The sequence below is a fragment of the Eptatretus burgeri genome, chromosome 11 (assembly GCF_056783735.1).
Source record: "Eptatretus burgeri isolate ZD-2024b chromosome 11, Ebu_testis_v1, whole genome shotgun sequence".
Lineage (NCBI taxonomy): Eukaryota > Metazoa > Chordata > Myxini > Myxiniformes > Myxinidae > Eptatretus > Eptatretus burgeri.
In genome coordinates, this window is record NC_140971.1 from 14465779 (window position 1) to 14478278 (window position 12500).

At 41.2% G+C, this 12500-nt stretch overlaps 1 protein-coding gene and 1 long non-coding RNA gene across 4 annotated transcripts in view; one reads left to right on the top strand and one right to left on the bottom strand.

The window, feature by feature from the left end:
- Positions 1-12500, top strand: part of LOC147016544 (TOX high mobility group box family member 3-like) — a 177924-nt gene that overhangs the window by 161533 nt on the left and 3891 nt on the right. For all 3 annotated transcript variants that reach the window (XM_085845282.1, XM_085845284.1, XM_085845283.1), the window contains one exon: positions 852-1430. In XM_085845282.1, the coding sequence (XP_085701408.1) occupies positions 852-1430 (579 nt within the window). The remainder of the gene's footprint in view (positions 1-851; positions 1431-12500) is intronic.
- LOC147016545 (uncharacterized) overlaps positions 2454-12500 on the bottom strand; it is an 11701-nt gene continuing 1654 nt past the window's right edge. Inside the window, exons 2-3 of the long non-coding RNA XR_015049088.1 lie at positions 9926-10029; positions 2454-2764 (exon numbers count right to left, since the gene is read on the bottom strand). This is a non-coding gene — a long non-coding RNA (uncharacterized LOC147016545). The remainder of the gene's footprint in view (positions 2765-9925; positions 10030-12500) is intronic.

Below are 12500 nucleotides of genomic sequence, written 5' to 3' on the forward strand. Positions count from 1 at the left end.
GCTTATTCGTCACAAAAAAACAGACAGACAGACACAGACAGAAGGACTGCCATTTATATAGTAGATATAAACCCAACCAGCATAGCACCACCTTGTGTAGGTCTTCTTGGGTTGCTTTATGCAGCTTCTTCCGTTGGAGGAGTGTGGAAGGGGTAAATTGTTTATATAATCCTCACCACCTGGGTTTAGTTGATTAGTTGAGAGCTGATTGGCTATTCCCTCCATTCACAGGTGAGAGATGTGGGTGGGTCTTTCTTGATTTATATATTGACTGCTTTTGACGTTTGCACGTGGTACATGCTTGGGAGCCTCATTGGTATGCATTGCTGTCTGTGCTATCGCTGATGATTCACCAATTAGCAATGAAACCGGTCCGGTAGCTGAGGGGGTGTGTAGCATTGGGATTCTTAGGTGTGTCCAATGTGTGAACGTCTTTATAGTTTTTGAGCAACTCTGGGAAGTGTTTGAAACAGTATTGCGCTTACCTTGTATAGGTCTTCTTGGGTTGCTTTCTGCAGCATCTTTGGCTCGAGGAGTGTGGGAGGGGTCAATTGTATATATATATATATATATATATATATATATATATATATATATATATATATATATATATATATATATATATATATATATATATATATATATCAAAAATCAAACTCACACTCAACAGCTCAAAGGTAAGCGCAATACCTCTGCCACATCCTGGAAGATCTCAATTCATACACCTACAAGATGGTTTCATGACATTGTTATTTGGTAACATAACACAACTTGTTTCTATAGTTCTACCAATTGATTAATTTTTACAGTGGTCTTACTGGTACTTTTCATTTAAATCTGTTTTTCCTCAGTCTTACCCCGAGCCTGGGGACAACCAGTCACCACGCCTGACACTTGGTGGCATACCACAACCTGGAATGTCACCACCATTTACCATGCCAGCTGCCCCTATGTCACAGTCTTCTGCCTCATTGGTCTCACATTTGCCTCTTGGTCCACGCTCCATGGCCCCAAAGCTTTCCGGGCCTGTTTCTACAATGGCATTGGCGTTGGCACAACCATCACACCAGATAAGCCCTCCAAGGGGTATTTCTGCTCAACTAATGAGCCAAGGAATGGCAATGACCCAACCACCACCGCATCCAATGAGTTTGCAGCACCTGCATTCATCACAGCCAATGGCACTGCAGCAGCTGCATGGTCAACCAATTATGAGCCAGCAAGAGCTCGTGCAACAATCACATCAGTCTCTGCAAGGAGGACCACATCACCAAACGCAACCAATGATGGTGTTCAGCCGACAGATGTTGGGAAGCCCAATCCCATCACCCCACGGCTTCTCACCAGCATTGAGCACACAACAGGGGATGCGGTGTGAAGGGCTTGGCCCAGAGCAAATGCCACAACCAATGGGAACATCAGTGCAATCGGTGAGATGTTCATTATTAATGTCATCATTTGGGGTACCTGCATATAGTTTATAATTGATCTTTATTTTCGTTACCATATAACCTATCATTAACCATCCTCTATCTTTGCCTTTCATTGGACATTAACCTTTCCTCAACCTGGCATTGATCTTTACTTTCTTGATTGTGGAAACTCAAACCAACTTGTTCTCCTCTCATTCCTCTCCATCCACCCCCCCCCCTGCCCCATTTCTCCTTCCCCACCAATTCCTCATTCTTTCCTCATCCTCACGAAAAGGTTTTTTTTTACTGCCACATTGCCTTTTTTGGTGTAATTAATTGATGCAAATGGAACTTCCCCTTCCCAATATATTATTCATGTTTAAAATATTCCTAATAACATTATTTTTAAACACAGAGATTGATGCTCATAGATGTGCGAGATGGTAAATGTTGAGAGACCAATGCACTAGCAATTAGACAGTGATGAACAAGCATGAAAAGGGCCCAAATGGGAGAACAACAAACATGCAAGCTAGATAGCAAATAGTAACATAGACAGACAGTCGGGTAGCATAACAGGGAAAGAAGACTGGTCAATACCAAAATCACGAATCGCTGCTCACCTTCACTCTTTCATTCCTCTTTTTCCCGCCTTTGGAATAAACTCCCTCACTCTATTCAATCCCATTCTTCCCTCCAGGCCTTCAAAACCTCTTATCACCCCCCATCCAAATCCTCGATCTTTTCTACCCCCAATAATCCACCCAAGCCCACCTCCTTCAAATTCCCTGCTTTCCTTCCTGAAAGTCCCTGTAATGTCCATCTTGTATTCCCCATGTTCCCCGCCCCATCCCTCTCCCTTCCACAGATCTCCTAATGTCTCTGTTCCCCACTGTTTTGTCCTTCCCACTCCCGCCACTCTTGTCTCATGCCCCCTTGATGTGCGTTGTGTGTTAGCTCTCACATGAGCCTCGACAAGGTATACAAAAAATATATATTAGGGTGCTAGGATAACCGAGAATGTAGCGAGCAGACAGAGGAAGTATAAAGAACAAAGTGCAAGTCCTCAAATATATAAAAACAATCATTACTGGATAGGAATAGGAGACATACAGTATATGGATTGGGGTCACCAATTTTAAGGACAAGATCTCAAATTGAAATGTAGAAATAGTGTTGCTGGTGAAAGCTAGCGTTGGTGCTTTTGCTCCAAGGAAAGGTTAATACCTGAAACGTCACCTTCTCGTTCCTTCCCATGGCAGTTAGCATAACTCAATCCACGTCCTGTTGATTTCATCCATTATAGTCTTTCGACATAAAAGTAAAATTGGATTGAGTGAGGGAGGCAATTCCTGCAAAGAGAGAAGAGGATCGGTGTTGAGAAGTGACCGAAGATTTACCAAGGGTAAACAAGACATGGGTTTTGCTGGTTCAAGTGCATGCTTCTTGGCAAGGCTAGAGCGGGACAAAGGAGGTATCTGAGAATTTGCAAGTTTTAGCGTTTAGCTGCACATTAAGCGAACAGCTGGCACCATTGCCTGCTTAAAGGCCAGGGGAAAAGATTCCATTCTATTTCAAACTCCTGTATGTTTATACAGAAGAGAGAACGTGCATCAAAATGGCTGCGCGCGATGATAAACACGATGCAATGTCTCCTGTTTTTCATTATGAGACCACACCCAACCCAATCGATTGTTCAGGAGGTCGAATATTTGAGTTCACAGTGGGGAAATATTTCTGCAAGTTCTGAATTGCTATGTCCTCATTTCAACAACAAAAAAAAAATGATCGGAACTTGGAGGGGTCATCCAAGGCACGTTTATGTTCCTCAAAGCAATGCTAGATAAATCGAGATATTTTCACAGCCATTTGGGCTTATGGGGAATAATGGTGACCCGCCCACACGGAGTAATACGTTTCAGCAAAAATGGGGTCATTTTCTTTTTCTATTGGCAAATTAATGTTGTTTTACTCTAAATGTAATAAAATGTCTGCCCGTCAGAATAATGAAAAGAAACATAAATGTTGCTCCAAATTTACGACTTTGCTTTCCCCTTAGATCGGTGAAGAGTTATGGGTTATCGCACACACGCAATGATGATCATCAAATGGTCTCTTAAAGTGTTTTCTCATTCATAACTCTGGTTTGTTCACTTCATGATTCAGTTTGTTGGGAGATTTTTAATTTTGATTAAAAAAATATATATTCGATGATATAAACAACACAAAATCTGACATTCAACTGCAATCAACACAAAAATGCAAAATCACATTGATACCCCACGTGTGTGAAGTGAAAAGCAGGGTTAGGCAATTGGTTCGCTTTTTCTGTCTGTCTGTCTGTGTCTACAGACGTCGGTTCATGATCGAGGAAATCCTTGATTTCAATTGAATGTTATATTTTGAACATGAATCGGAAAACGAACCGGTAGTTTAGCAGTACTTTTTCTCTGAATTTGTTCCGATCGCACGTGCGCAGAGAGGTGTGAGATAATATTTCACTCTGTTTGCCTGTCTGGCAGTCAACCGAAATTGAAAATCATTCCAAACATGAAACTGTTTTTAGGGACATCATAAAGGACACAAACAACAGGAATGAAGAACTAATGGAACGCGTTAGATAGGGTGGTGTAAAAGACGCTGCATCAACGACGGTAAACTTCCCCAAAAAATATTTTTCTACAACCTTTAAAATCTTCACTTTATTTCCATTGAGTTATATACATGAACCATGCAGAACACAAATTGCCTTGTTGGCACCTTCAAACACCTTCTGTTTAGCAGTACTTGGACAAAATATTATGGCATTTTACATCATCATCTCAACCAATCACATTTTCTCCTCACAGACCCTGCCCCATGTCCTTTTTTCTCAAGACTGCGTGGGGTAAGGTGTTCTACAAACTATCTAGTTGTTAACAGTAGTTGGTTTTCAGTCAGCCAAACAATTGTACTCTTTTGGGTTTATTTGCTGTCCCGCGTGTAACTTCTGGATGCCCATGAAGTGAATTGACGTTAACGAATTTGGATAAAGAGATGATGTTTTAATATCACTTATTCAGGTGCAGGGATTTAAGAAACATCATTGGCTTCAGAGCTGCCTGTTTATTACATATGCATGGATGGGGGAACACCAGTGTGTTAACATGATGTGTACAGGGTGGAAGAGGATTGGGAGGATATCACAAAATATTATATCCTGTTTCGACGTTTTATTTGTAATATTTTCCCAATCATTTTGCTGTTCAGTAATTTGCTGATTTTTTGAATCTCAGTCGTCTAATCCCGCATTTAAAAAAGACCCAATGCAACAAGACCTATCAATATGGAAGAGGTATCCTGAACAGGCAAGGTGGAAGTATTCGTGTGTTGAGAGTCAAGGTAACATTTAATCGGTATGTGATGGTGTGTGTGTGTGTGTGTGTGTGTGTGTGTGTGTGTGTGTGTGTGTGTGTGTGTGTGTGTGTGTGTGTGTGTGTGTGTGTGTGTGTGTGTGTCCATCTGTCCAGGCCATAACCTTTTCACCAATCAAGCATTTGTTATCAAATCTTAAACAAACCTATATTTTGAGAATATGGAGAATAGAAATGAATAAAATGTACAATTTTTTTTTAAACTATTGTTTTAGTCAAGCTTAGTTTGAGGACAAAGCGGACGTGGACAGGCTTTGCATTTTGAGATGCTTTCTAGTTATTTTATGTAATCAAGTAGAAAAACGTTTTTTTATATTGACTTATCCGATGTTTTGAATCATTTCGAAGTTTGTCATATAATTTGAGCTGCAGTGCAGATACATTTTGTGGAAAAAAAAACAAAACTTCTGTTTTTGGCTTCCACCATGTGCATTTTATTCTTACATTAGTTCTTCATTCCTGTTGTTTGTGGCCTGAGGATACGGCCTCCAAAGCTGAGGATATCATTCCGGATTTGTCTCATCTAACTAGTTCAGATTGTTAACCGCAATGTTTATAGTCGAGTCTATCTGTTTCAATCTCTTCTCGTGCATTTATTTTGTGCTTTTGTAGCGATTTCAGTCTGTGGTCCCAACCGTATCAGCATGTGTAAGTGTAGGACTTGTAAACCTTTTCATATCTCCCCATCCCTGTCTCTGTCTCTCTCTCTTTCTTTTGCTCCTTCCCTAACATTCCCATGTTCCTCCCACCCCTCACCCACCAAAATGATTACAAAAAAAACCTTGTTTTTAAAATACCTCTCGTTTCCTTCCCTGTTGGTCAAGTTTATTTAATAATGTTCCTTCTTTCTTTACTTTTCCCATCCTCTCACACCCTCCTCTTCCCTCAATTCTTATCCTTTGTCTCTCTTCCCTCCTTATCTTCCTTTTACTCCATTGCAAAATCACATCTCTTGTCTTGTCACTTTCTCACAGTGCTGCTTTTCTTTTCACTGAAAATCTCCCCTCTTTCGACTCTGGCCACCATATGTGCTTGTATGTTGCTGAGCATGGGATTCTGAAACGGAACCCGATTTTCAGCGAGTGCTGATGCATGGCGTTTAACCCCTACATGTCCACGGCCCCCGCATCTCTACCCCCAACATGCATGCTCCGCTGTCGCCACCTATGCCCCCCCCCAAACACACACTCCACCCCCTCCACCTGTGCTTTATCACATCTCACCCATGATCCCCCACCCTATCAGCTCCTATTCCTCCCCTTTCTCGATCGGAATGGACCTCTAATATTTGAGGATTCCATTCTAATGTCACAGCCCTCTCTATGAAGGTTGCTGCTTCTATTTACAGGCATTGCATGTTTAACATAAATATGCCTTTCACAGGATGTCCCTGACTGTCTCTCCATGGATATTCTCTTTTCTATTATGACAGGCCAGACATCTGCCCATTGGTGGGATTGGCAATTTTCGTTACTGCAGTGTCTGGTTATTTGCTCAGGCCAACTGGCAGGGGCTGCAATCCTCCCTGTTAGAAAAGGATTGGTCTCCAATCTCTTCTGCATTTGTCTGATATTGACTCTTCCTGGGAAAACTTTCATAAAAAAACCTACTCTGTCACATGCACAGGTCTTTTCTTCCTCCATGTCTTCCTCAGCAATGCTATCCATCCTCTAGAGTCTAGACTCTGGTCCATGGAATCATGTGGCAAGATAATGGCTAAAGCAGTTTGTTTTCTCATAATGGAAGGCTAACTAGACCGAGAGCACCCTGAAGTCATTCCACAAGGCTTGCCATAAATGTGTTCATCTTGAAGTGAACCAGAAAACACCATCTGACAAAATGTTGAGGCTGAACTATCCAACCTGTCTCCTTATGCAAAATCCTGGTGGTGTTTTGTTCGGCCGTATCTGGTATGTCCCCACTCCCCCCTCTTCCCAGTCGCCTCCTTCATGTCATATTCCATCACAGCTTACTCTGCTTGAGACAAGGCTGAATATGTAAAACTCAGTATTTGCCTCTAAAGTAATTGTACCCCACTTGTTTCTCTCTACAGACTGTGGGAAGGAAAAGGAAAACGTTTTTTGTGGGAAGTGTGGGAAAAAAAAAACCGGAAAGAAAAAAAAAACACACTTTCTTTTCACCAATCATTGATTAGGCTGACAGAGTCATTGATTTTCTCAAATGGCCTGATCTCTGACCATGAGTTGTGATTCTGTCCTAGATATTCAAATTTTGGCATGTTCCTCCTTCTCTCAACAATGCATGGATGCCCTGAATCTCAAGTAAGAGGTCGGGGCTATGTCTTTGGACCTATCACAGGTATTCAACATAATGTGGCACCCGACTCTACTTATCGAGCTTTCTGCTTGTGGAATACAAGCCGACTTTCTATCCTGGATTGTGGCTTTCACATCTTCATACAGTCAGCTTGTAACTCTCAACGGAATCCTATTATTTCCTCCTTCAGTCGATGTTGGATTTCCCCCAATGCAGCATCTTTGGGTCAAGTCCTGTTCCGACTATGCATCCACAACCTCTCATGTCTCTGGCACCCCTCTTTTCCACTGAAAGCAGATGACTCCACGTTATACCATATAATTACACCTCCCAATGACAGGTGGGGCACAGCAATTTCCATATCCAATGACCTGAAATGGATCAGCTATTGGTCTCAGACTTGGAAAATATCAACCAATCCAGGCCAATCTTGAATACTCACATTGTCTCCCCAGGAAGATTGTCAAACAAGCCTACCTCTCAATTTCCATTATCAACCACTGGAAAAAAAAGTTGTTTCTCTAACCTCTGGGCCTCATCATCAGGTACAATCTCTGCTTGGTAGACCATATTTCAAAATCTGGTCTCTAAAACCAGCCACCGACTGGTCGTCCTCCATTTACAAGGCCTTTGTCCTTGTTGGCTTTGAAATGCAACTCATTGGAGTACTTACTGCTCTTCTCTGGTGGCTATTGCCCTTGCTTCACATTGCTTTTCTGAATGCTGTGGAATACAATTCTTTCCACATCACTGGCTTCACCCACAAAGAAGCAGAAGCACAGGACCTGCTGCTCTTACATCACTAACAGGATCGTGGTCGCCATTTTATCATGCCTTCACCGCTCAAATCTTGCTCCATCTGCTCTTTCATCCCTCCCTCCCCAGTCTCTCCAGATCACACGTGTTATTCCAGCAACCTCCTCTTTATGAAACCCTCAAATACAGGCTCATTGCTCACCTCCACTCCTTTGTTGCTCTCTTCTCCAGCTTCTGCAAACTCCTCCCTTAGTCTGTTCAATCCCACTCTTCTGTGCAAGGTTTCAAGATAGCAATACATCTCCACCACCACAGAGCAGACTCGATCTCTACACATTATCTTTAATATAGTTTTTAACCCTCTCAACCCTGCACATCTCTCCATCTATTTACAGGTTGTCATATTTCCTTCCCTTTTCTCTCTCTCTCCTGTTTGTTCATCCTTTTCTTGTGTCCAATGTTGCTCCATCACCCCCACCGTCAGTGACTTGTTCTCCCCTCTGTCACCTCACTCTTCATTATGTCTCGAATCTTTGTTTAGGAAAAATAAACAAATAAAACCAGTAAAAAGAAAGGTTTAAGGCCACACGATGTTCAGTTGGGAAATCATGCACAATTGTTTTTATTATGACAAATTGTGTTATTTGTCAGCTTTTGTTGTGCATAATTTGAGGAATTAACATCCTGTTTGTTCACCTGCTTGAAAGTTATGTCAACAATATCAGGGTCCACTTCATGTGTGGTAATATGCGATTGACATTGCTGCACAAAAAATATTGTTTTGTGGATTCCTTTGCCAGATTACTTTTAAAACTAGAGAGTTCATAGAACACCTTACCCCACGCCATCTAGAGAAATAAGGACATGGACAGGGTCTGCAAGCAGAACATTTGATTGGTTGAAATGATGTAAAACACGGTAATATTTTGTCCAAGTGCACTGCTCCAAGGAAAGGATTTCAAATAGCCAAAAAGGATATTTGTGTTCTCCAGTGTTCAAATATATAATTCAATTGAAATAAAAGGGATTTTTAAAGATTGTAGAAAAATATTTTTGGAAGTTTACCGCCGTTGATGGAGCGTCTTTTACAACACATTATCGAATAAGTTACATTAGTTGTTTTTTTGTGACTGTTCTTTGTGTCCTTTAGGACCGCTAAAAACAATACGTTTCCTCTTTGCAATGATTTCCAATTTTGTTTGACTGCCAGATAGGCAGACAAGCCGGTAGGCGGACATGGGTAGTTGATCAAGTCGAATTTAGTAGTTTTTCAGCCGTTACTAGCCAACAAAAGCATCCATAGCAACGGTTCTTTCTCACACATAACTAGGACATACCATGAACCTACCATACAAGTTTCATGTATATCTGACTCATAGTCTCTGAGATATAATGAACTTCGTTTTTTTAATTGTTTTCGACCAGGGTTCATTCAAAGTCTATCTTCTCTGACAGTTTTCATAGGATCCGGCTGGAAATTTTTGACAATATGGCTGAATGTACTGCCCACAGTCGCTCGTGGCCCGATTAAAAAAAAAAAAATTGAGATTTTTTTTGAAAATTTCAAATGTCCGTTGCTGGCAACGGTGGTGTCCATAGCAACAGTTCTCATTTGCACACAACTAGGTCATGGTATGAACCTACCAAACAAGTTTCATCAAAATCGCCATTGTATTAACGGAGCACTGGACCGAACAGACATACATACAGACAGACAAACATATCGACGGAAATACTGATAATAAGGATAGACTAGATCGACTACCCAAACAGAGTACAATTTTTTTTTTAATCTCACTCCTCTCTGCACATGAGTGATCAGGACAAATTCAGAGCCAAAGTACTGTTAGACTACAGGTTCGTTTTCCTGATTGATGTTCAAAATATAATATTCAATTGAAATCAACTTGTTCCTCAATCATAAACTAACGTTTGTGGACAGACAGACAGACAGACAAAGTGAACCAGTTGCTTAACCCCGCTTTTCCCTTTGTATGCACAGGGTAATAACTCAAACACTAATCTAACATTTTGCCAAGTCACTGACACCACGGGGATATTCATTACCAGCACTGACTCGATAGGCTCGTCTCCACTTCTGTTCAGCTCTGCAGGTGCACTTGCAAAGCTACAAGCTTCAGTTATGTGTAGTGCAAGTTTGCAGTTTTTCCCTAAAAAGAAGATTTGTCATAGTAAGTACATGGTTCATGATGATCTCACACAGTAGAAATATATATATATATATATATATATATATATATATATATATATATATATATATGTATATGTATATATATTGTATCCATTGTTTGCACTCAATATACCACAACGTTCAATGCAAGATGGTTAGATATAGAGCTCATTCACCAGCTCAGCTACATTAACTACCTAACTAACAAATGTATCACATTATTAACTTGGCATCAAGGATTCACTTCTATCTTATTTGCACAACCCAAATTTACTTCCAGTTGAGTCGCTGGGATGACCCAATAGTACTCGTACTTTATGGGACTTATGGGTCTGACTTATGGTACTTTCAACCATAGCTCCCATAGATGTAAAGAGCTTTGTAAGGAATCTAAGTTTCCACTCATGAGATTGACGTGCGAATGACACACTCCATCATCTATCTTGGTGCTGAGAGATGAAAGGCAGTCGGGATACATCTCGACTATGGCAGGCAGATCCCTCGCCTACGAGCTGTTCTTCGAGGCAGGTGTTCTTCCTCTTCAATAGAACGCTTTGTCCACTACTCAAAGCAATGGGGATGATGGCAGGACATGCAGCGATGGTGTTTGCATCTGCCATTGTATTTGGGGGTTCATAGAAAAAATAACCATTAGAGGTAACGATGAATGGGCGAGAGGGGAAGAGAATAGAGGGCAAGGGAAGGAAGCGATGTACAATTGTTTGTGAAATCGAGGCTATGATAGCCATCATGTTCAAGCCCCACCCATTCACGCTAGCTTTCTTGCTCATGCATCACCCCTGACCATTTATGTATTTTCCAAAACAAAAAATTACCCATGGATCTCCAAATCAGTAAGCATGTTCAAGCGTAAAATTGACTTTGTCGTGATGAATTTTTTTTTTTTAGCCTTTGCAAATAATTTGTCCTTTCAATAACACTAACTTATTATGTGTATTCGTTTGTTTCTTGCCTCCGCCACTGAAGGTGAAGGAGGTTGTGTTTTCACTCTGTTTGTCTGTTTGTCTGTGTACAGGAAATCTCAAAAAGATGTGGACGGATCCAGATGAAATTTTGTGGACAGGTTGGGTGTGTGATAAGGACGAAATGATTAGATTTTGGTGAAGGTCCGGATACCAGAATTTTTTAAGTGATTCTTCATCATTGAGAGATGGGGCCAAAAATGATATATAGCACGATATCTCAAAAAAGTTGTGGATGGATTCGGATGAAAGTTGATGAACATGTTGGGTGTGTGACAAGAACAAGCCAATTGGATTTTAGTTCAAGTCCGGATCCAGATCCGACCTATCAGTGGGATACAGAAGGTAGACTGTTCAGCCTGGCGGAGGTATGTGCTCTACCGAGTTCCGTTCTTTTATATGTATGTTTTTGTATAAATGCATGCTACACAACGGCTGTACCTGAAAAGAAATAAAATAATAACAATGCTAAATGTATTATTAATGCCGCATTAGATTCGGCTGACAGCCACACAAGTTACAGCTCGGTTTTATTTCCCACAAAGATCTGAAATACATTTTGAAAGCAAATTACAGTGGAGTCACGATAATAATCTCAATGCTGTGCCTTTCCTGCAGAAGTAATCAGTTTTTAAACTCATTTCAAAGTGGAATTTGTTCCGTCAATACATTTTGTCTGTCAGCAAAATGGATTTTCCAGCAAAATAAATGAATTTTATGACAAGTCATGGAAACTGAATGAAAAGACCGGGGCATTTGGAGGGACTTGCAAAACACAGGCGGACCTGCCAGCTTGCTCTTCAGACAAGAGAAGACCAGTGTCATTGGGACTTGGGAACAGGTGCGTCTTTATACACGTGTTCTGGATGACTGCATCGAAGGAATTCCTTTTAAAAAAAAAAGGAAGGAATAAATAAATAAAGCCCTCTCCTCATTCTAATCCGTGCATGCCGGACACCATTTGTGTGACTGACACTGAAGGTATTTTGTCTTCTCCGTACTTTTGCTCCACCCAATGTCAAATACTCGGCACAAAGCTTTTCCCGGGACGCAAAATTCATTGGACGCAGAGGTGATGACGAGCAAGTGGGCCATCGAGGCCTGCCACGAAGAAGTAAAACTTCTAATTACATTTCAGGTCTCCATTGAGGTGCAATGCTGTACAGTGGATATGGTGCCTTGAACACTGCAGCCTCCTCTTCGGCCCCTCCCTTTTCCCCCACCCTACCGCCCTCCTTAATTCAGATGCCATAATGTGTGTTCAGTCAGGTTTGCCATTTCTGATGTTGAATAGGCTCTGGCACAAAGAGTCTTTTCACTCCACGAAATGATAGACTGGGAACCTTGCCCTCTCCCTTCTCCCCACCCTCCCTGCTGCCTAATCCAGCCTTTGTTTCATTTTCATTCATTGTTGGGCAGCAGCTGTCGCACTGTTTTCTTTCATTCTTTTTCCTTCTTTCCCTCTTTA